The following is a 23,860-nucleotide window of genomic DNA, read 5'->3' as shown; positions in this document are numbered from 1 at the left end:
TATATAGTCACATATTGGTTATATATTCGCACACTTGTACCAGAGCAAACAGCCTGTCAGAAGACACTAGAGGCTCAGCCTGGTCCAACACTATGTCTATCTGAGAAAATGCAAACACACTTTAAATTAGTCAAGCAAAACTTAATCACTGAAGAACTTCCTCCTAACCTTTTTTTCAGCATGAATTCTTTTACCCTTCTAGGAAGAAAAAAATCCCCAACATACCTGTACAAATACAAATACTCCCAAATTCTGCAAAGCTGTGAGAGAGCTTCTGAATTTTGTTATCATATTACAATTCTGATTATTGTTTGAAAAAACCAACTTTCTATCACCATGCTCATATTCATGATCTTTTAACTTTATCTGCAACTACCTCTTGGTTTTGTATTACACAAAAGGTGGCCATTCATGTATCATGAAATTAAAACACTGTATAGGTTCTTATGCACTGCCCCAACTTCTAGGCTGCTTTGTCCCTGTTCACTGGGCAGAGATGATCATATGGATTCATAGAGCAATTACCTGTGTTCTTTACTGAAATTTATAGTCAGTAGTGCACTCAGGTGGCAACAATTATTCAATTTAATGTGCCCATTTATTTAATCATGTTAAGATTTGCTTTAATTTCCCAGCCTTTCTACTGTCTTGATTAAAAGAAATACAAACCAAGAGACTCTACTGCTCACCCTTCTTTTCCAGATTATTATTATTATTTTTTAAAATGTTTTAGTAGAACACCTAGCAACCCAACATTAAATGATTTCATGGCAAATTAAAAAAAAAATAAATCTTTGTTTGTTTTTGTTTTTAAGCTAGGTCCCAAGTAAAAGAAATTTGTTCACAGCCAAGCAACTAATTAAAAGTCTATCTAGGAAGCAGAGTCCTAGTTTAGTTTTAGAAGTCCAATTATGTAGTGATTTTTAAAAATAAGATTTTTTTTTGGTTCTTTTTCAATTTTATGTTACATGACCACAGTGTCCTCTGTGGAAACCACTCAGTCTTGACAGCAAAATTTCTGTGTTGTATTTACTTGTGCCAGACAGGAAATGGAAGTGAAGGGCACACTAGTTTTGACTACCCACCTCCCCCCCCCCCCCTTTTTTTTGTTTGTTTTTTAAATATAATTTTTCATGGTACACAACTGAAGTGGTACGTATATATCATAACACTTTCTGGTCTAGATCTTAAGATTATATATCTCTTTAAAGAGAGTTACACAATACTGTTTTGGCTTTGATATAATAGCAGATTTAAATGAATGAATACATATTTCGTTATCAACAATACAGCTACTCTATTGTATTGCTCTGGATATCAGGCTTTTTTTTTTTCCCCCTCCTGGAACAGAACTGAATCGTGCAATATACAGCATCGAGTCATAACACATTCAAATTAAATGCAGAAAACCAAACTATATATGTAAAGATTGCAATCACAGCAAATGTACAGGCAGGAAATATAATACTGTGCTGGGCTCAATACCTCACAATTTTGTTCACCCACTATTTCAAACCTTGCAATCACTCAGAACACTCTAACCATATTACGTAAATACAAAACGCAGCCATTTATTGCAGAGAGGGTATAGAAGAGGTTAGTGTTCATTTCCAACAGCACATTTACCTTCCAGTGCTGCTAGATTCTTCTGTGGCAGCATCCTTGCACGTTATCAGTTTCCTTTGAATGGCAGGTGCAATATCCTTTAGAAGTGAAGTTTTGTGCTTACCTATTTGAAATAAGATTATGCAGAAAAGCTGGACAAAAAATAATGATTTATCAAAAAAACCTTCCTGCCTATTTCCATAAGTATTTAACGTAACAGATAGTTTAATGAAATATTAGATATTATATTACCTTTTATTCCAGAAAAACAGAATACAGAGATGAACCATACAAATTAGCAGACAGTTGTGTTTTTGAACTCACTATACAAAGATTGAATGTCCAAGCTTAACATAATTTGAGTGATATAAGCTTAAATCCTGTAGGAAAATGGTAACTTAACAGTGCTTGTTGAACTGCACAAGAACTCCGCTTTCAAAACAGCATATGAAAAAAAGAAAAAAAATAGTTTGACTGACCTTTAATTATGATCATAATGCAGACAACAGCTGTTATATTAAAAATCCCTTCAATCTCTTCAGAGAGAATGCATTCCATTAATTCATTTAAAAATGACCTAAGGAAAAAATAAAGCAAGAATACATTATGAACCATGTTTTTTTCAAAATAGGACTGAACAGAACAAGTTTGTGATTATGCTACCCTGCCACCATAGCTTCAGAGATACCATGCATGACAAAGCAATGGTTATTGGGTAATTGAAGACTACATGCTGCTTCTGGAACTGAGAATATCTGAGTTAGCAGAATGGTAAATTGCTTGGGAAGAAAATAAAAAAGTTTGTACACAGAGTAAGTAGCTGTTAAGAGAAATGAATAGCTTGTGGACTATTTCGGGAAAGTCAATCCATGAAAAAAATACTGGTTCTACTGGAATGCAAGTCACATAATTTGTACTGAAATTTCTAATTTAAATTTCTACTGAAGTTTAAAAAGAAATATGTTATACAACACCAACAGTTTGTTAGTAACTACTCATGCTCTTACAACTATTACTACTTGTAGCCTGATCAGAAACTGGAGTTTGATTAACTTTTTGGTCTAAAATGAGAATCTCAATAATTAAAAGAGATTGCTTTCCAACCACAAAACAGTGAAGAACGTTTATAAAATAAACATAGCCCCAAAACACCTCCAAACTAAATTGTAGATACTGAAAGTATGGAGAGACTAACAGAACCAAAACAACTATTCATTTAAAGTCTAAGATAAATACTAACTCAATATGTATCTTAAGAGACTCACTTTTAGCAAGAGATTATAGTATTGTCAGCAAACTTTAGCTGTGTTTTGAGACTTATATTGAGTTAAGAAAAACGAAACGAGAGTGAAGAAAGAGGTCTAGCAACCATACTAAACTGCAGTAGGGAATAAGGCAATACTACAGAATGAAATCACTAATTGATCATTATAGTATTTATGGTAAAAATAACAAATTTATCTCAGAAGCAATTCTCAAAAACAAGAGAAAAATAAAAGAACAAGAGGGATAAAGCAGGAGATGGACAAGATCTGTAACCCACATACTCAGAGCACAAAACTAAATGCTGTGTAAAAAGTAAAAGGGGAAACAGAGCAGTAGATGTTACAGTAACTTTCTCCAAAACATTTCAAAATACCTTTGATAATAATATTATCTGTTACCAAAACCAAACACCATAAATACCCAGTTCTGTCTTTAACTGTTCTTCAGGCCTTTTCAGGTGGCAAGACATCAAAATGAAATACGCTGTTAAGACAAGAACTAACCTCCACTAGCGACTCAGTAAATAAGCTTTGTAGTAGCTCAAATATTGCTTCAGAGTGCTGAGAAAGATGAAACCTCCTTAGGGTCTGAAATAAGTATTATGAAGTCGCTCTTGCATTGCATTAGTTTTGTTGTATCATTGTGGACCAACTGACCAAGTGTTGATTCCATTTCATACTGCTCTTAAATTGCTGACTGACAGTATTCCATTCAGAGTTTTGACTTTATTGTTTATCACTGCTTAGGTTAGTAAGCATACTCTTTAGTTCCATGAAGGAATATTGTAATTTTACTAACCTGTAATGAGACTCACTGCAGACTTAAAACAGCTGCCTTTCCCCACCTCCCTCTCAACTAGGGTCACATGAGCCTGCATGCAAAGATAAAACAGAACTGAACAGTAAGCTACTTACAAATACAGATAAATAAGAGATAACTAGTTGGTTCCTGTACAGATAGTTCCCTACTAAAGGGCAGGATACTCACACAATTGGTCAGATATTGCCAAATCACTCAGCATTATCAGTGGTATAGGGACTGAAACTTGGTGCTAGAGAATGACCAATTAGTAACTCAAAACATAATAGATGCTGCAGAACCTGGTGCAAGCTGATTGTGTGTTCACAGCATGGAAGCTCACATCAGATTCTGTAATGCCATAGACTTTTGTATTGGTGGGGAATGATGATAATTTCTGAGATATTGAATGATTTGCTAATGGACTGATTATGGCCCTATCATTACAGATTAATAAAAGAAAACAGCCTTAAAAGCAGTCTCAGCCCTGAGGCACCAGTGAAACCAGATGAAAATTATCTCCTGACTTAGATCTTTGCACCAAAAAGATAAATACTAGAAGACACATGTTTATTAAAGTATTCATAGAAACAATCTGGTCCAAGCTAGCAGTTTTCTCTCTCAAGATTGGACAAGATCCTCCTTGAGCATTGTAAGAAAAAGTTTCAGAAGAATTCATTGAATTTCTGCATCTCTTCTCAAAAGATGTGTGTAAAATAATTTTCACTAAAAGACAGAACCTCGATGGACAGCTGCTGCCTCACAGAACAAGATCTGGGTTAGGAAACCTATTGCTGGACTCTCTGGACTCCTTTGCTGTGTAAGTTCAGCTAGTAGAGAAGGATTGAGAAGAAAAAACCCTTATGACAGCAGAGACAGCGATATTCAATGCCTGTAAGATGAGGAAGTTAAGGATAGGCATTACTTGTGACAAGTCGTGGAGAATAACAGGACTTCTAAGGAATACATATTAGACCCTTGATCATTTAAAATAAGTCTGATGTGTATAGCCATGTAAATAAAAACTGAGTATGAACAAACTAAGCAAAATGAAATTAACTTATGACAATTTTAGAAGATATTCAGAGTAGCCACTAAATAGAGGAAATTAAAAAAAAAAGTTTAAATCTTACAAAAAATAATGATGTAACCCTACTTTGGGAGGCTTTTAGAACTCAGATATTTTAAAGCTAATTTGAATTTTGTGATTTTAATAAAGCTACAGTACATTTGTCACCTCATTGAGGATGTTCAATTAAAAGATTAATGCTATTTCTGGTAAATATTTTATCTCATTTCAAGATTTCTATATTGAGGGGACTGATGTTTAAGTATCTTCTGAAAGAAGCAAGCCAAGATGCAAGATTAAAGAACTCATTTAGATGAGCAGTCCTGTAAATAAGCAGCCCTCTTAGAAGCAGTTAAAAAGCAGTACAAAAAAATGGAACCACCACCACCCCCAGTCAATAGCGACATGCATTACGGCAGGAGAAAGGGATTATGAAGGAGTGCAGGTAAATTTTGTATCTAGCTCCTCAAAATTTATTTGAATTTAGAAATTAAAACACTGTTGACAAGATTTCTACATTAACCACAACCTTGGACAAATTAATGTAGAAACATTTACCTGACAAGATTAACTGACTTCATAATTATGGCCATTAGACTGCTTGAAAGAGGAGGAAGGCCTGAAATAGTCCTTGGTATAGTTAAGTCTTTCTCATTGGAAGCCTAAAAAAGAGAAGTCCACAACTGTAGTAGATCAAGAAATACACCTATGCAGAAAATATCAAAGCAAATTTGTATTTCAATAATTATACTAACCAAAACCTATCCCTTAAATAATTAAAAGAGAAGAAATATTCACAATGTATTCTTTGACTAGCCTTAATCCAATTGTGTTGCATCCAAATAAACAAAACAAATTTAAATTAGAAAGGCTAAAACTAAACCAAATAAACAGTATTTGTATCAAGGCAAATATTCTCCTCTGTTGTTCTGAACAGAAGTTACATGAAACTACATTGTTGGTCACTATTTATAAAGGCACAGCGTATTAAGTACAAATGAGTACCCTTTGTGTCTCCAAGTTTAAGTGTGCTTGCATAATTTCTAATAAAATAATGTAGGTGACAGTGATTTCCTGATTCCCTTTATCTGTTCTTCTTGGTATCAAGTTCTGAATAGCATGGCAAGTATTTAGTTAGAACCGAATTTGGATTTACTAGTACAGTAACCTAGGGGCTGGGAAAACCCCAGCTCAGATGATTTAGTGTAATGAACATTCATAATCTGTGAGTACGAATCTGCAGTATCATTCAAGACCATAAACCTTTACCCCGCAGCATCTGTAAAAAGCATGCTGTCATTCTACAGCCCCTCAGCTGATATACTAATATTTGCAGGCAAATCTCTGGTATTGTTTCAGTTCCTTCCATAACACAGAATATCTTAGAAGCAGCTCTGTTGTACTCAGTACTTTCTGGCAACCGTTTATTGCTCTTTCTCCGACATATCTAGCAACCACAGTAAGTACAGCCTCTGCCACAGAAACTCTGCTCCTCCTTGTTAGTTCTCAAAGCTTCCAGTCTTACCTGTCATATTTGCTCCTAACACTACATGCATGAGGACTATGCATTGGGACTGTTACCCCCTTCAAGGACAATTAAAAAAAAAAGCCAAGCCGGGGCTTTTAGCATATACAGTAATCAGAGCTTCTTTCTTTACAAAGAAACTCAAATCAGTTATTTGGAAATCCTCTAGACAAAAAGCAGAGAAACCAAAAAAAGATGCAGTATGAGAAATGGATCTGTATTGAAGCAGAGAATGTGTAAGTGATCAGTGCCAAGCACGACATCAGCCCATTTTGGAACAGGATTACAGAACCCTAAGAGACAGTTCCAAGGATAGGGAACTGGAATCTGTCAGAGATCAGTGGTTCATTTCCTAAGTTCCCTAACATTGAGTGAGACAAGGTGAGGTAGGTTTAGCACAACCTCCCTTCCTCCTCTCTCCCTGAGCTTTTATTGCTGAACAGAACATTGTATGGGATGGAATATGCCTTTGGTCAGCTTGAGTTGTCTGCCTCAGCTGTGTCCCCTACAGCCTGCTTGCCTTTTTTTTTTTTTTTTTTTTAGGGCAAGGGGTTAAGGGAAGAGAGGATACAAGCATTCAGTCTGCAAGTACTGTTCAGCAACAGCCAAACTAAGTGATGTGTCCTCAACAGCATTTTAGCCACAAATGCAAACTGTGGCACCATCGAGACTGCTGTGAAGAACGTTAACTCCTTCCCAGCCAGACCCAGTACAAAACCACATAGACAGAAGATCTCAAAAAATGTCATTAGTCTCCAACACTGCCTAATTTCTAAATTCTTCTGTCAGAGGCAAATAGCGAACTAGGCACCGCGATAACTCTGCTCTTACACAGCTGTATTCATAAATCTGAGAGATGCACCATAATACAAAATTACAAGTAAAATTTCCTGTTTGTTCCATACCAACACACACAAAGTCTTCATCTGCAGTACAAACATCACACTTTCTGATCATTGCTCTGTTGTTCCAACATAACTTTAAAAGCAGTTAAGTGTAAAAAATAACATAAAATAAACTCATAAAAAAGCCACCCAAAAAACTAACTTTACCTTCTGTAGCACATGATTTATCTCTGCTACTATTGCAGCTAGGAGAGTAGAAAGCACACCCTGGTGAACTGCTGGCCAAGATGAATGCCAGCACTGGACTGCCTGTATGAATTCTCCAAGAGGCACTTGAACAGACTGAATCAACTAAAACCAAAGAAAAACAGTTCAGCTTTTTCACATTGCTTGAGTATAATTTAAATACTTCAACAAGTTTCTCTGTGAAGAAATGCAGATCACACCTGAAAGCTATTGAGGTATTTAAGCCACCTGGGATCAGATAGGGAATCAGCAACATGTTTGGGAAGTCTACTCAAATTTGAGAGAAACAAAAACAATTCTTGTAATGAAAAATAGAACAGAATGTTTTTCAGAAGTCCTGAAAAGCAGGCCATAAAATTTTCCAGTGATCCACCCCTCTCACTACTATCTAGGCTCCGCTATAAAAGAAGCTAACTTTTTTGTGAAGAGAGGTTTTGAAGAACTTTAGTACATCATAATTATTTTGAACTGGATATAATTCAGACAAAGAAAATAAGACAATTCCTCCTCCCTCCCAAGACCATAATTTATATAATCAAACTTTTTGTTCTAGATTGAGAAAGTTCATTTAATTGCAGGTAAGATTAATAACCTATGAGTACTAGCATAGCTTAGGATCATTGGTAACAGAACGCATTGTTCGCCAATTTAACAGTTTTTCTGTCATGATGAAACCAACAATGGAAAAAAAAATCCAAACATTGGTAACTAGGAAACTTAGAAATTTTACCTGAATATTTGAGTCAACATCTGATTAAATTACCACCACAAAGTGTCTAATTATAACACATTTGCATAAAAAGTATGGATTGACCTACACATTAGGTAGACATTTCAATTGTAATTTGATACCTGAATCCCTTCTTCTGGCTGTTTGTTGAGTTTGCGTGCCACACATTCTAAAACTTTCTGGAAGACTGCCTGTACATTGTGAAAAAGATTTGCCACTTCATCTGTCTCAGTATTCTGAGTTAAAGAAGCTTCAATAATTTCTTTTAGAGCCATCAGTAACACTGGGGCACAAAAGTCACCTCTCTCTAGAGAAACAGATAAATACCACAATATAAAAAAACTGTAATGAGATATTCTTTGGGTACAAGCTTAGAATGGAACTCAGTTATATACCATAAATAGCCAAATTTAAATAGTGCTACAATGACGCCTTCCAAGGCACGCCGATATACATGTAACTCATATATATATATATTTTTATACATATATTAAAACCAATTTGCATATATACACATACATATAACCCCCTGAATTATATAGTAATAACTGGAATCTAAGAGCAAAGAAGAAACACTAGTTATCAACACAACATGGTTCTGGGCCAGTTCTCTGCTTGTTTTCAATCCTCTGAAAAGCTGCCGTGACTTCTGACTGTATTGTTGGTATTAGCTAGCATAAGCAGTAGACATTTTTTGACAAACAGATTCCAAAATGCTAAGAGCAATAGTTCTGCTAGTGTAAGTCAGCTAAGTATACGTGGAGATGTTTATGTTAGTGCAAAATATTGTACCTGTTTGTATAACTGAAAGAGCGATACCTAAAACATGTGCTTGAAACGTGAGATTTCCAAGGCCAATCATTATGACATCTTTACACACTGTCAGGTAGGCCTAGGAAACAGATGCAAAAGCATGTGAGAACGAAAATTGATATAAAGGAACTGTTCAGTAAAATCTAAAAATAATAAAACCATGAAATCTTAGCAAAGTTGTCCTGAAAGCTGATGCATCTACTTGGAGTTACTCAGTTTACAACCTTTGAAAAGCAGAAGTTCCAAACACTTCTCCGTAGCTCTTTCCTCCAGCAAACACAGTTTCTCAAAAGGCAGTAAATCCTCCATCTTTTTTACTCAGGCTCAGATCAGAAGCATTGATACTTAACATTTACCAAAACAGAATATGAAGTCTTTATCTATCTTGAGTAGCAAAATTAAAAACCGCATCCAAAAAGATCTTTTCGCTACAGACACACAAATGCTACATACTAAAGAGATTACAGTACTAATGTATAGACAGAGTAGAGAATTTTTAACCATCCTATTATGTATACATGAGCTGGGTTGTTCAAGGCACTGACTGTGACTAAAGTTAGGCCAAATCTTTCCCTTGACCAAAATCTGAAAGGACCCATAGATCAACATTAAAATCTCCCTTGGGTTAAGTGGTATGTCAGGGACACTTAAGAGGAAACAATTCAGAACTACACTTAAAAAACCAACCAAACACATTATATAATCAAATGCTTTCTGTGAAGAGCAGATGAAGGTAAGGGGTAAGGGACACTGTCAGTGATGACACTGGGGTTTGTGTCAGAGGGCCCATCAGCCTCACACAGCAGAGCAGTGGCCTAATGAGAACAGCCCCCCTGTAAAGCTCTGCCTGTAACAGTAAGCGCTAAACTGAGTAACAGGCCAAGCAGAGGAAGGGTGAAATGGGAAAGAATGGGATAAGTCGTGGAGAAACTGACAGAGAAATGTAAGTTGAAAAAGTAGAGAGACTCTAGTCCCCTTTCATATACAACAGTATTAAAGAAGCAACTAATTTTTAGATATATGGATATTTTGAGATAAACTAGGTCTGCTTTTAATGCCAACATTATTACCAAATATACACTACAAACAATTAAAAAGCACAATCAATACCTCATTCCAACAAAAAACAGTATAAAAGGTGAGAAACAAATAGGAGCTGCTTAACAAGCATGTGGCTTATTACAGGAGATGCAAGAAGCCTGGATTCTCTTCTTGACTTCCAGACAAGTCACATCAGTCTTTTACACCTCAGTTTCTCCTCTGGAAATAATGATGAAAATGAATAGCCAATAATGAAACACAATGATCTTTACTAGTAGATCTTAAAGTCCAAGTAATATGTCAGATGAGTTTACAGGCGACAGCTGCCTATCTTATTGCTTATCAATAAAGTTTGTGTTCATTTCATTTTCAAACATAGGAACTTGATCATAAACATTCTGATAATGCTGGTAAAGTGTCCCTGTTTTGTGTCTTGTCTTTCTATTATAGAAAGTTGAGTTCTGTGCATCTAAAATTTTGATAAACAGAAGAGCTTTGGTATGCATACTAAATATTTCATTCATAGAGAACAGACAGTAGCATATAGAACACACAAGCTACCTGTACCGGGCACAGCTGCAACACCTGTTTGAGTTTACTATCTCTTTATACTTTTCCAGAAGCCGTTTGGCTGCTGCAGCACAATTAGAGTACAAGACTGACCTCATTATTAAATTGCCAGGTAATTCACACCCTACCTCTCTGCTGACTTCCAAAGATATGTTCTATGCTTCATTCTAGTGCTGAGTCCCATAGCAAATTCCCCAGGGTATAATTTTACCCATTTCTTTTGCGAAAGCAGGAAGGAAAGAAAGAAAGAAAGAAAGAAAGAAAGGAAGCAAGCAAGCAATTAGATCTAAATCCTCTTTTATAATCACACCACCTTCCTGGTCCTTTAAGTCATCCTCTGTTGTGTTATTCAACACAATGTATGCAGCTGCAGTGATTCTGTCATTTCCAGGACCTTCTATACCACAGAAGAGCAGGCTATTAAGTGCTAGTATACCACGCAACTATAGCTTTGTTTTCAGCCACTAATTTTCTTCTCCTTTTCAGAATTGAGATTCAGTGACAATCTTAACTCTATGTTAATGCTTTTTTCATAAAACAGCGTTAAGTATTACCTTCATTTAGTATGGGGGATGAGAGAACGAGGACAAGAATTACTTGTTAGAAGCCTAAGATTTTAGACACCCAGGTTACATCACCTGCTGTGCCACAAGTTTCTTGAGTGGGCATTTTCACAAGTGTGAAACATTAAACATATTCCATCCTCACTTCAACAGATATGACGACAATATATATTATGCACTGGTGGGTGGAAAAAGTCTAGATAAGAAAAAGGTATTGTTGATGCCAAATACTTGATTTAATTGCTAGGGTACACACAGTTATACTTACATATTCTTATATTTAAAAAATATGAAGGTTCAAACAAAATCAAAAGCAATTTAGAAAAAAGTGTGACTTTAAGCAATCAAAGGAATAGCAAAAGTACAAAACTGTAACCTCAGAATAATCAGGCCTGTTTCATTAGTTCATTCACTTGCTGGGCTCCAAAAATGCCAGTGCACTCTGTCAGTATATGATTGAAATAAATAAATAAATAAATAAATAAATAAATAAATAAATAAATAAATAAATAAATAAATAAATAAATAAATAAATAAGTGTGGTTTTTCAGATTGGCAGCTGTTTAATTTATGTTATGAGACCTCTAACCTGGATAATTAATTCAGAAACATTACTGTGTTTTGAAATGCCATCTTCTTGATCCCTTGCTAGTACAAAAGGAACAACTTGACTTTCCACCCAAGCACCTGTCTCCTTCAGAAGTGGGAGGTAATCTTTTCCTTCTTCAGAAAACTGTGAGGGGAAAAAAAAACCCAAACAAACAGAAGTTGTTTAATAACTGTCTTTCCAATTCTTTTGGAATTTCCTTATACTTTCAGCTGCAACTCCAGCTTATACAGAAAGGTATAACCATACCTTGTTCTGAAGATGAATACTCAACCTGCAAAAGAGGCTGAAGGCTCTTAGGGCAGTTGCTTGAATCCAGCTACGAGAACCTGCATCAGTTCCTTTCAGAATTGAGCCAAGAACCTCCTGAAATATCAAAATCTATATTTATATTTCCCAGAAAATCCTTTCAAATGTTTCTTTTCTCAGCAGCTTTAAACAAGAGATTTTAAAAAACAAAAACAAAAAAAAACCACAAAAAAAATCCCTAACCCCCCCAAACCAATAAGCATACTTTCAATTCATTTCATTTTGCAATGCCATAACTGGTTTTGAGACTATTTCTTATATGTACGTTCATAAAGTCAGGTCCCTTAATGCTCTCAACACTAGATCACATCAATTTTGAGACACCTAAAAATGACAAGCTGGTTAAAATCTACCTTCTACAAACAATTCTGAACTAATATACTTCTAGTTTAGAATATTGGTTTGAAGTACAATTCAAAAAGAAAATCTTCTATAGAAGAGAAACGAGGATCTCTTTCTATAGAAGAGAAACTAGGATCATGAATCTTAAATATTTATTCCTGTGGGCCTTTAGTTTGACTTAGGCAATATATGATATTAGGCACTCTTTTATAAGCACTGTTTATGGTAAGGAGAATACTACCTTTGCAGCACTGAGAATTTTCAAAAGCTGTTTCAGTTTCTTTTTAGGAACAGAGAGCAGGTAACCACGATTAACAGGATGAGTCAATAAATATTCAATGTAATCAACTGCTAATTCTGGCTTTGATTCCTGTGTTACATGGATACGCACTCGTCGTTCAGATGTTTTAATACTCTAAATGAGAAGAAGGCACAAAACCAGTAGAACACTGTTAGTATCTTACAACTAATTCCAAAGCAGAATAATATGGCATTAAAGAGGCTTCTTTACTAAAGAAAAAAAACAAAAAAGCATGATGCCTTTATGTAATCTAGCAATTCCTTAATTCTTTGATGTATGTATATGCACACCTTTCTTGGGGTTAGCCTGTCAGACAACCAGTCACAGGCTAATTCCATAACATGTCCCACTTGACCCCAGCGACACATGCAGTCTATCAGGGTAGAATATTTGCTTTTGTCAGCTCCAATGTCAATATTTCTGAGTCTGGAGATCACACCGCAGCTTAAAAATCAAACAAACAAACAAACAAACAGAGATGCATTAGCTTTACATCCATAAGTGAAGAAATAATTCAAAGAAAAATCAACTAGCATAGTACCAAAAGATTCACCAATGGCTCAAAGACATACTTGCAGCTCGTAAGTTTTACTAACTTATCAAATTTGTTTAGTGGATTAATTTATAAAAATGGGATTTAATACATCAAGCTGTGAAAAATTAATAGTTACAGTCAACAAGAAATTTCTTGTCATTCGTATTTTGGATTTGGGAATAGTACCTGAATGTAGGAATAGCAGCAGGGGGCATAAAGGATGCCAGAACAACCAATGGAGTCACACAACGCTCATCCTAGGATTAAAAAAAAAGTATACTATATGATGCACACATACAGGTACACACACACACACACAAAACTAAAGAAAGTACTTTTTCAGTATGATTAAATTATCTCACCTTAAGGACTTCCTTTTTTCCCTAGAAATGGAACTGAAAGAAGCTCCTAACAACATGTGGCTTGCAATATGAAGCCTCTGATTCTTTTTCTTAGAGATCAATTATCAATTATCTTATCATTCAGCTTTCTGACAAACTGTCAGAAACACCACCATGACTAATTTTGGTTCCATTAGATTAATAACCATTGCAAAAGAAATAACAGCTCTAGCTTCATATTTTTTCTGGTAGTGGCTAATACTCAATTGCACAATCACAACACCATCTAACGCCTCTCAAGTAACTAGTGCCTTAAATGAATATTCATTCACATCAGAAATTTATAAAAAATACTCTGAAGGAAAGGGTGTTTATATAACAATGGTAATGCAAAATACAGTGTAAGTCACTACAACACATCATAATACAAGGTCTGGACCACAACATAGTCTCACTTGGATTATATAGAAACCAATCTACGTGAAAGACTCCAAAAATAGTGTATCTGTATGTCCAAGCTTCACAAATACAATCAAATGAAATTACTACCTACATGGGTATTTCAAGATCTAAAACCTTTTAAAGATGATTTTTGAAGAACATTAAAAAAATATATTTGCAGCTTTTCAGGAAAGAGACATGCTGCTTCAGCCTGCAGCTTTTAGAAACTAAGCCTCTGATGACAGGTCTTTTTAGATCCAAGCTGATTACTCACTGTAAGAATATCAAAGTCAAAGAGGTTGCTTGCTAAAGCTGAATATCTCATATGCTCACCAGAAACTCTCAAGAGGGATGCTACATCCTCTACCAAAAAGATTCAGAATGTCTTTTGACAACTTCCAAATGCTTTCAGGGTAGAGACAGTATGTGGTGTATCTGCTGCAGAATCTTATGTAGTAGCAAATTGCTTTCCAGTCCCTGATTATCTAAAGAAAACTTGAATGTTAAGTATAACAGCCAGCATAACTCAGTATACTTCAGTACAAGAGCCATAAACATAAATGGTGTCCAGTAGATAAGCCTTCCAAATGCTCTACAGGGTGTGGCAGATACTATTAACCACTATTAAAAGATAGCATCCTGAAGAATAACACTGAAACTAAACAGATCAAGGAGACTGAAAATACAAAATGACTGGCTTTAATTAATTGCTTATATCAAGCCCAAACAATAAGTGCGTGCATCAAAAAATCATTGGAGTAGAATCAAATTAGTGGAAATCAATCACAAGGAAGCAAAAAAGGAGCCTCAGCTGCTTCAGCTGTCTGTTCCAGCAGCCAGATCATAGTAAGTGGTGGTGCTAGATGAGTTTGGGGGGGGAGTGAGTAGAAAACACATGAGGACTGTCATATACATTGAGTATTAATTCTGCTAAATTTATTGTGCTATTTATGGCGCAATTTTCAGTTACCGATTCCTAAAAGTTTCAAAAACATTCAAAAGAATAGAATCCTATAAAAACATTAAAAGGGGAGCAATTTATTGCGTAAGTATTTCAGTGTTGACTATTTAGATAATGGTTCATCAGTCAGATACTGCAATTGGAGAATAGCTTCTATCCAATTCCAAAAGACTTGCTATTGTTTATAACTTACAGCAACAATGAAAAAGAATTCCTAATGCCATGAAGACAGATAAAAGACACAATACATGAAAGCATGTGAAGAAAATACAAAGCACTTACAGGAAAAATTAGGTTTTCTTTACCTTAAATACTTTAAAATATTCAGGAAGTACAGAAGCAAATTTTCTGACAGCATAAGATTTGGCACCTTCATTGTGATCTAGTGCTTTCTGGATACTTCTCCAGAGAATTACAGTAACCTCCAATAAACTTGCCATGCTGGCCACATCATTTATTGACAACACATTATTCAACACCTGAAATACAAACATTTAGATGATACTACCTATTTTAATCTAAATTTGCATTTGAGAATATAATAAAGTTTGAAAAAAACATGAAACTTCATTTCACAAAGGTATTATGTTTGTTGTAGAACATGAACCCCATAATTCAGTCTTATATATATAGCTTGAGTCATCTTGATATGTTATTTTTGTTTAATTAATTTAATTGCAAAACCAAACCAATTTATAATTAGTACTGGAATTTGGGAAGCATTCATTTAAAATAAGCTTCACACTAATTTCATATATCTAATTCTAGCTACTTCACCAAATTTCTGCTGTTGCAGGGCAGGAAACCACCATAATGGCAGTTCTCCCCTTCTAATTCCACAGATGCCCAAGGACTTTTCCTTTACATTTCTGTCATATCATTAACTGCCCATGTCTCAAATCAAGCACCACAGGAATAAAGTCACCAGAATTTATCATGAAGTGGACTTTCTTACGCTTGTATTCTCCTTTTCATCATCATCATCATCATCACTATCACGAAGACTCTCTTTCATTGCTTTCTGGATGCAGGCATTCAAGCAGCGCCGAATAGTAAGCATCAATTTAGCTACATTTAAATATAATAAGAATAAATTAGACATTCACTATTTGTTAAGAATGTTGATAGTAAATTCATCTAAGTGTAATGCTGGAAAGTCAGTATGAAAAAGCAGGCAATAGAACCAGAAACACTTATTTTTTTATTATTATTACTTATAAAAATTAAATTATAGAGAAAAAAAGAAAACATTTCCTAGTAAAAGGAAATTATATAAAACACTTTCACGTTTTCCCAGCAAGCATGAAGAAGAAATGGCAACATCATAATCAGGTCCTATAATTTTATTGTTAAAAAAGAAATCTACTAAAAAAAACCCAACCAACCACCATCTTACCAAACCAGGATCAGAGGGAGCTCTCAACTCCTACATTCATCTAGCATAGCTATTAATTTAATGACCTGTGTTTAATCATACATCCCCTCTGATGTCAACTCCAATTTTTTATAAAAGATGTAGTAGCCTAACCATCGTAGTCCGTAATGAAGAGCTCATCTCTGGATAAAAGGCAAAGGGTTATGTCCACTCTAGTGAAGGTATGACTAGAGGTACACTAGCACATATTTCAAAACTACCTTATCCAGTTAATCAGCAAAGGGGCAAGGACTTGGGTGTTTTACCCAGGTCACTCCATCCTGACTACTTTGTTTTTATAGTATCAGAACGCCTCTGAAAAAAAATTTCCCAATTTTTCCTGGTTCAATAGCACTTTTACAAAAAGCAGCTATACTCTGTGTAGTACATACCCCTTCTGCTGAAGGTTTCTGAAGTTTTTAACAGGAAGGAGGGCTTTTTAGATTTTCTCTGAGCAACTTAAAAAATATTACAATATTTTTCACCTGCTATAAAATGTTCCACGTAAAGATCTCAAATCACTTGAGGAACCAGGGTATTTCATTTCACTATTTCTGCATTATAAATAACTAATACTTTTAGGGTACATACATGTGAGGAGAAAGGGGAAAAGAGATCAGATAGCAACACTGGTTACAGAGTACAGCACCCGAGAGCAGAAATGAAAAGCTTTGGTCTCTTCATTGTTGAAAAAGCTTATGCCTGTTGTCATCAGGGTTCATTGCTGCTGTCAAGAATTTCAAAAACTACAAACTATTATTATACTAAAACCAACAGATCTAGCAACAACATGATAGAGAAAAAGTATAAAAAACAGTGACATGCTATGATATTAGTATATCCAAAGACTTACAAGGTTTTGTGCTTTACCTATATTGGTGGGGGCAGTATATTCATAAGCATATTGATAGAACTTTCTTGCTGCTGCTGAATTCATCTGGATTAGAGTAACACAGCGCTCACACCACACATCTTCAGGTTGGTTAATGGGAAAGAAAGAGTTGAATAAGAGATTCACTAAGCGTCGTGACACAGGCTGTGAATCAACTTCAAGACGAGTCAGAAGATGCTCCATGGGACAGATTTCCCAGAACTTTTAAGAATGAAAAAAAGATATCAAAGGAGTTAAAAAAACAGAAAAAAACCAAGTCACCCTTATTGTGTCGTCCACATCAAAAGTGTCAATAAATATAAACAGCATTTTAAAAAAAGCATACACATTTTTAATTTTTATCAGAACACCAGCACTCACTTGAGGTCAAATATTCCTGCAACAATACTACTTTACTGTTCTGACACACCTCTAAGTCTCCCAGTATCTCTGATAGACTGGTAAAATTCTGTTTCAAGCAATTCCAGCTCAATATTCCTGCAATGCTAATGCAATTCCATAGGTACAGGGGAAAATTATTTACTCTATAAGCATATCACTACAAAATATAATTTTTTGTCATTATGTGTCATGTTTCATATTCTCATGATAGGACAAAGTAGGACCAAACTACCTACAAGTATGATATACACCCTAAAAACCTGTATAGAACAAGACCCTTTCCAAAACCATCCCAAACCATAAGTGCATACCATCATTAGCAGAGCTCTAGCTTATTCATAACAGTTACTGAAAGCTAAGAAAATCAGAAAGAATAAATAGCTTGTTATGGTATGCTGAGTGATACTCACATCTGTAATTTTTGTGAGATCTTGAATTATACTGTGTACTTTCAGGTAATAAAAAAACCAAAACACACAAAAGACACACCACCAAAAAATAAAGTTTCATGGCATTGAAAAATATTGAATTATATATTTGAATATTGATATATTTGAAAATATGAAAATTTCATTATTGAGTAGAAACGGCTGGAGCAGCTAATTATCCTGTGATTTCAAACCATGGGCATTCCTACTACAATTATCATAAAAAGAAGGTCCTTGGAGCAAAGCATTAAAGTATTCCCAGGACTTACCAGAGAGATCTATATTGCGACATTTAAATAAAGAGAAGTTACTGACAAAACATTTAACACTTTTAGTATTTTTTTTTCCCTTTATGTAAATCTGATCCTTTGTTTGCGAGATCTGAATCTTTTTCTACATAAAAATAAAGCTCACAGTAGATTGAAGATACCCATTATGCCTAAAAAATTAATTAATACCTAAAAAACAATCCCTGCAGTTGAGAATTATCTCTTTCCTCTGTCTTTAATGGCAGAAATTCAGAGTAATTCAGGAAAGCTGAAAAGATAGTTTGCTTGAACTTTCATACTGAATAACAAATAACTTTCAAACAAGAATTTTTTATACACTTAACAGCAGCATGAATACTTTTTTTAAAAGACTGTACACAAAATAACAATGTTACAAAATCAATTTGAAGCATTGATGATATTGAATACAAGCTAAAAAAACCTGGGTTATATTTCACTATACAGATAACTGATACTGACAGATCAAATCATGACTGTAGGTGCCAATCCTTTAAAGTATAGGTGTTGTATTTTATGAAGAGTAAGAACTCAGTACAAGAAGTGCTGAGTGGCTGTGAGGTTACAAAGTGATGTAGAAATTAATACTAAAAAATACACAGGAAGATTATGAAAATGACACAATCTGATTATTAGGAGAACATGCTTGTTGAGTATTTTTAAAATAATAAACACCACAAGAAAACGATAGAAATCATGATTCAGATTCTAGCTTCCAACACTTGCAGAATAGTTCTGTTGTTTCTGCTAATTCTGTGAACCAAGTGATGCATCTCCTAACACACAGGCACCATCAGTGTGAGGTCCAGTGTCAGTGATACTTTGCTTCTGCCATTCTACCTCAGATTTACCTGGTAAAGCCTGGCTTTAAAACCCGCTGAAGCAGAAACTTCAGGGGAAAAAAAAAAGCTGCCTTTTAGAGTACTACCACTTATTTATAATTCTGAATTGCTTCCTCCAACTATCTCCAATAATCTTAACAACCAGAACCCATTGTCTAAGTAAAGGTACAGCTGCACTTGAAATTAACAAAGAGATGTGCAAACACTACTAGGACCCTGCTGGAAACTTTTTGTACCAACAGTCTGAATGATATCTTGTACTTGCATTGTTTGTCTCCATTTCACATTTTTTGTGGACTTGCCTAATCAACACATTAAGGTATGTATTATGGAAGCACTAAATTTGCTGCTGTATTATTATCCTGATTTTATGTAATTCTTATCCTGAACCTGTGTGCAAGAAACCAAAAGCTCTCAGTTCAGAAATTGCCTCCCATTTATCTTGTCTTCTGAGCATATTTTGGGGAATTTGGAAGGTCCTGAGCTAGTCTAATCTCAACCAATATCTTTGAGGTCCTGTCATCTAAGCTGGAATGCACACATTTGGCAAGTAGGTAACTCTCCTGTTAGGGTTAGAGGTGCTCCTTGGGGAATGAAGCCTTAAACATCTGAGAAATCAAACATTTATTTAATTCTTTCCTGAACAACAGAGATATATACCTCTGACTTCACACAGTATATGTGCCTAGCACAAGATAAGCATGTCCTAATAATTAGGCTTAGCAAGAGACAAAACCAAGATTAAAACAAAGTATAAAATTGAAATTAGGAAACAATTAACAGCAGAAAGCGAAGAAAGAGCTCAAAGATGCTATGATGCCTAAAGCTGGACAGTATCCCCCTGTAAGAGTTGGTCCAAAGAGAACAATATTGTCTCAGTATTGCCAACAGAAACCTGGAGACGGAACACAGTCTGCATGGACACCAAGACACAAAGACCCTGGGAAAGAACTGCATGGCACGAGGAGTACTGTGCCATGCCCTGCCACCTGGGATTGAAAGGAACGATTTCGCTAAGGCCACATAACCACTGTCCAGAAGATGGATCACAACCACTGGCGTAGCAACGAACCAGAAAACTTGAACTTCAGGTGAACTTTTCTTCATTTTAATGTCATTATAATACAAAAACACACCTCCTGGTCTGAAGCTACCCACCCCTAAGGCAAACCAAGCCTCGGGCACCCCTTTGTGGGCATGCATTGTAACCTTGCTCGAGAAAGCAGAGATTGGTGACAATCCATGGGCCAGAGGAGAAGCAAGGTGTGTTGCCTGGCATAAAAGATGGCTCCTTAGCAACTGAACTCTGGAGATCTTCCCCACCAAGGATCATGACAATCAGAAAGATCAGCGGGACGCTGCCTGGACCTGGGACCATAGGGATGCCTTGGACCCATGGTGGTAGCTATCATCCTCTTTCCTTTTCTTTTTACTTTACCTTTCCTTCTCTCCCTGTCACTATCACTTGCTGCTTTATGGGCAAACGATAAAATTGTGCAGTTTTATCAAAGCATAACCCCTTGGCGTGGTCACCTTGATTTTTGTGCTTCAAGATCATAGTAAACGAAGCATCACGAGTCCACTGAGTGGACCGTGACACCCCCTAAACAAGAGCCCACAGCAGAACACAAAGTGTGTTCAAAATCCTATGAAAAGATGCCAAAATCCCAAAGGATATGCCAACAAAAGACAAATAGAAATTAGAAAATTAGGCAAATAAAAGTAAAAAAACAACTCTGCAAAGGCATTAAGCATTTAGAAGGTAAGAGAGGCCAGAGTTGAGCTAGCCAGCTGGAAGTGTGGCTGTACGTCCTGCTCTGCCTGGACATGGCCACAAGAGCAGAAGGCAAAAACATGCTGGGAAAAAGGTCTGCTGAGGGCTTGATACCAGCAGGCACAGAAAAAAAGCTGGCAAGCACCGGGATGCTACTGGACTGCCAATAGTCCCAAACTAGTCAAAAGTGGAAGAGTGGAAAAGGAGAAGAGTGTACTTGGCTCAACGAAAAAGCAAACTTTCCAGCATGCCTATAAAATCACTGCTGTAGTAGTATCCAGACACAGTGCTCTCTCCTGTGGTTAATGTCTCCGTGAAGAACAGCTAAGGAAAGGCTGAAAGCTCACCAGGACTGATCACAATTTATTTATTTATTCCAAAAGGTTTTTCATGGATACCATGATTTCAGTAGAATTCATGAAAAATCACTGGAAAAAAAAAGTACTTCTATACTACTATCTACATTTGGATCAAAATCTTTTAAATGGACAGAAGTGACTAATCCACTGGACAGAATCCACAAGTCTTGGAAATAAACTCACTTACACACTTAAATGTACAGAGAAAATGTACTGAAATTACAAGTATTACTACATCAAAGCATGTAATTTTTGCCTTTAGGAATACTGCAGTAGTCTCAAAAAGCACTTTTTTTTTTTAAATAAATGCCTTGATTTTATCTCCTTCTTGATATTTATAGTGTCACTTATCAGGTGTCAGTCATCCTACCTTAGCAGTCTTGGTAGCCTTAATTTTCAGCAGTGTATCAACAAATGCCACTCGTACTTTCTCTGAAGTGTCATGAAGACTGTGTTTGACTGCTGGCAGGAGCTGTTCCAGTAATGGATGACTTAGCTTGTTGTCCAAAATTATCGGTAGGCACTGCAAAATAACAAAATTATGCTTAAAAAAATGTAATTAAAGAGTAGATTTTAAAAAAGATGGACCATGAAACCTCTGAGGTTAAATTAAGTAGGGACAGACACCGTGCATGCGTATTTTTCTTATAATACTCTTAGTAAAAATTGCTGTTATTTCAAATTGCCAGTCAAGTGTATTCAGTAAACTCTTTTCAGTTAATCAGCTTCAGATCTACACTGAGGCCATGGTCTTGCCTTCTACCTGATGGTACAGTGTACTTTTTGTGGTAACACCACCAGCTCCCTACACTCTGTTAATTTCAGATTAAAAATACGTCTTTCTTTGCTAAGTTATTTTTAAACCAGCAATTTAAAACATTTTTAAAATGTCTGCTTACCCAGTATAGACCCCCATGCAGCTACAGTGGGACAAGTGAGGATTAACATGAAAACAGCTCCAGTTTAAGGCTGAATTGACACAAACCCAAAATCTTTAAGTGAAAATACTACTTAGGGAGTTCATTTTTCTGTCCAAGCTATTAGTTATTTACCAGATGCCAGAAAGATGTAGGTGAACTAATCCTACCATATTGAACAATGCATGGAAGGCTGACAATCCCAGAGAAACAGTATGTAGTTATATTCACCCAAACCTCAGAAACACAAAGTGGGGTACGACATTATAATATAACCGTCTTGGGATGGGCATGTCTTGGCATGGCTTAAAACCAGTGACATAGAAACAGCCTGGAACCTGCCTGCATACATTTTCAAGTCTAAACATAATTTCTAACAGCTAAAATAACTTGCATCAGGTCCAAACAATGTATATTAGACTGGAAATACAAAGTGGTTGAGAGTCACAAAGCGAGTCACTATTCTAAAAGGCATTTATTCATTCCAAATGTGCGGCTGTTCTAAAATATGTGTAAGACTTGGGTGTATTAGGAAATTTACTGCCTAAGTCATTTTGCAGAATAAGTCATCTCCTTGACTTAAAGTGGCCTATACTAGAAACCTGTGCATCCAGTAAAATATAAAAATGACATTAATCATTTTTAAATTTAGAAAAAAGGATTTACTTTAAAAACAGAGCATCGGACATCAGCAGATGTTGTATCATATGCCAGCTCTCCAGTTAGTTTTTTTAAAAGATCGGCAAGAATTGCTGCAGGAATCATCTCCCAGTATCTGGATGTTATCTGAGTAACTCCAAGTACCCCCGTAGAGCGGACAACTGGGTGAGGATCTTCTAAGAGACTCTAAAAAAAACCAGAACAACAACAATGTGAGTATATGCATTATTGTGGCCCTGTTGCTGTTTGACATTAACCTATCATGAACAAATAGCATTCCATTACATTTTAATCATTATGCAAATTATCATACTATGAAAGAACTGTAATATTATTAGTTCCTCAAGTCATTTTATTATAAAGCAAACTAGAAAAGTTAAATCAGAAGCAAAATTAAGAAAAACACTGGACATTTTTTTTTAATTGGACTTTTGAAATAAGGTTTGGGTTTTTTAAATAGCTCACATTAAGTCCCGCATCTGTGGCTTAATTAAAAATATTCAGACTTCTATTTACATATGAGTTTACATTGGCCACTGTTCCTATGCAACAATATAAAAATTTTGAAATTCATTCAATTACCCAGTATTTACATTTTAAGGCCATACTCAGGATTTCCCAAACATTTTCTTAATGAAAATACTATGCCCATTTTTACTCATCTAGAGACCAGTAAGGAGTTTTTTTAGTTTTTCTCCATTATACTTTATTTCAGAAGTATTTAGTAATACGGTACTAAACTTCCATTGAATGCTTACACATTAAATACTAAACTTCCATGGAATGCTCACACATTAAATGTAAAGCTCTCTTCACCAGTCCTAGGTTAAGTAAGGACCAAGATTCATTATGCATCTAGTCTTTCAAAAGCTTCTTTCATTCACAGATTAATGGATAACAATACCAAATATTTCATTTTCAAAGCTGAAAATGGTGCATGTCATCTGTTGTCAACATACTACAGGAATTTAAAATATTAGTTTATTTTTATATTTTCT

General features: G+C 35.5%; 1 protein-coding gene across 3 annotated transcripts in view; it reads right to left on the bottom strand.

Annotated features, from left to right (window-relative positions):
- Positions 1-23,860, bottom strand: part of NCAPG2 (non-SMC condensin II complex subunit G2) — a 48,535-nt gene that overhangs the window by 2,461 nt on the left and 22,214 nt on the right. For 2 of the 3 annotated variants that reach the window (XM_055804927.1, XM_055804926.1), the window contains exons 12-27: positions 22,869-23,048; positions 21,656-21,808; positions 17,193-17,415; positions 15,864-15,976; positions 15,214-15,387; positions 13,352-13,422; positions 12,921-13,074; positions 12,571-12,744; positions 11,928-12,044; positions 11,661-11,804; positions 8,877-8,976; positions 8,207-8,391; positions 7,316-7,459; positions 5,297-5,400; positions 2,085-2,182; positions 1,627-1,729 (exon numbers count right to left, since the gene is read on the bottom strand). In XM_055804927.1, coding sequence (XP_055660902.1) covers positions 1,627-1,729; positions 2,085-2,182; positions 5,297-5,400; positions 7,316-7,459; positions 8,207-8,391; positions 8,877-8,976; positions 11,661-11,804; positions 11,928-12,044; positions 12,571-12,744; positions 12,921-13,074; positions 13,352-13,422; positions 15,214-15,387; positions 15,864-15,976; positions 17,193-17,415; positions 21,656-21,808; positions 22,869-23,048 — 2,237 coding nt within the window. Of the gene's footprint in view, positions 1-1,626; positions 1,730-2,084; positions 2,183-3,669; positions 3,743-5,296; positions 5,401-7,315; positions 7,460-8,206; positions 8,392-8,876; positions 8,977-11,660; positions 11,805-11,927; positions 12,045-12,570; positions 12,745-12,920; positions 13,075-13,351; positions 13,423-15,213; positions 15,388-15,863; positions 15,977-17,192; positions 17,416-21,655; positions 21,809-22,868; positions 23,049-23,860 lie in introns of those variants that run through there. The other variant, XR_008747347.1, reaches the window with a different exon arrangement.

The sequence above is a fragment of the Falco peregrinus genome, chromosome 5, assembly GCF_023634155.1.
Source record: "Falco peregrinus isolate bFalPer1 chromosome 5, bFalPer1.pri, whole genome shotgun sequence".
NCBI lineage: Eukaryota > Metazoa > Chordata > Aves > Falconiformes > Falconidae > Falco > Falco peregrinus.
The sequence above is the reverse complement of the archived record's forward strand: the minus strand, read 5'-3'. Positions and strand labels throughout refer to the sequence as shown.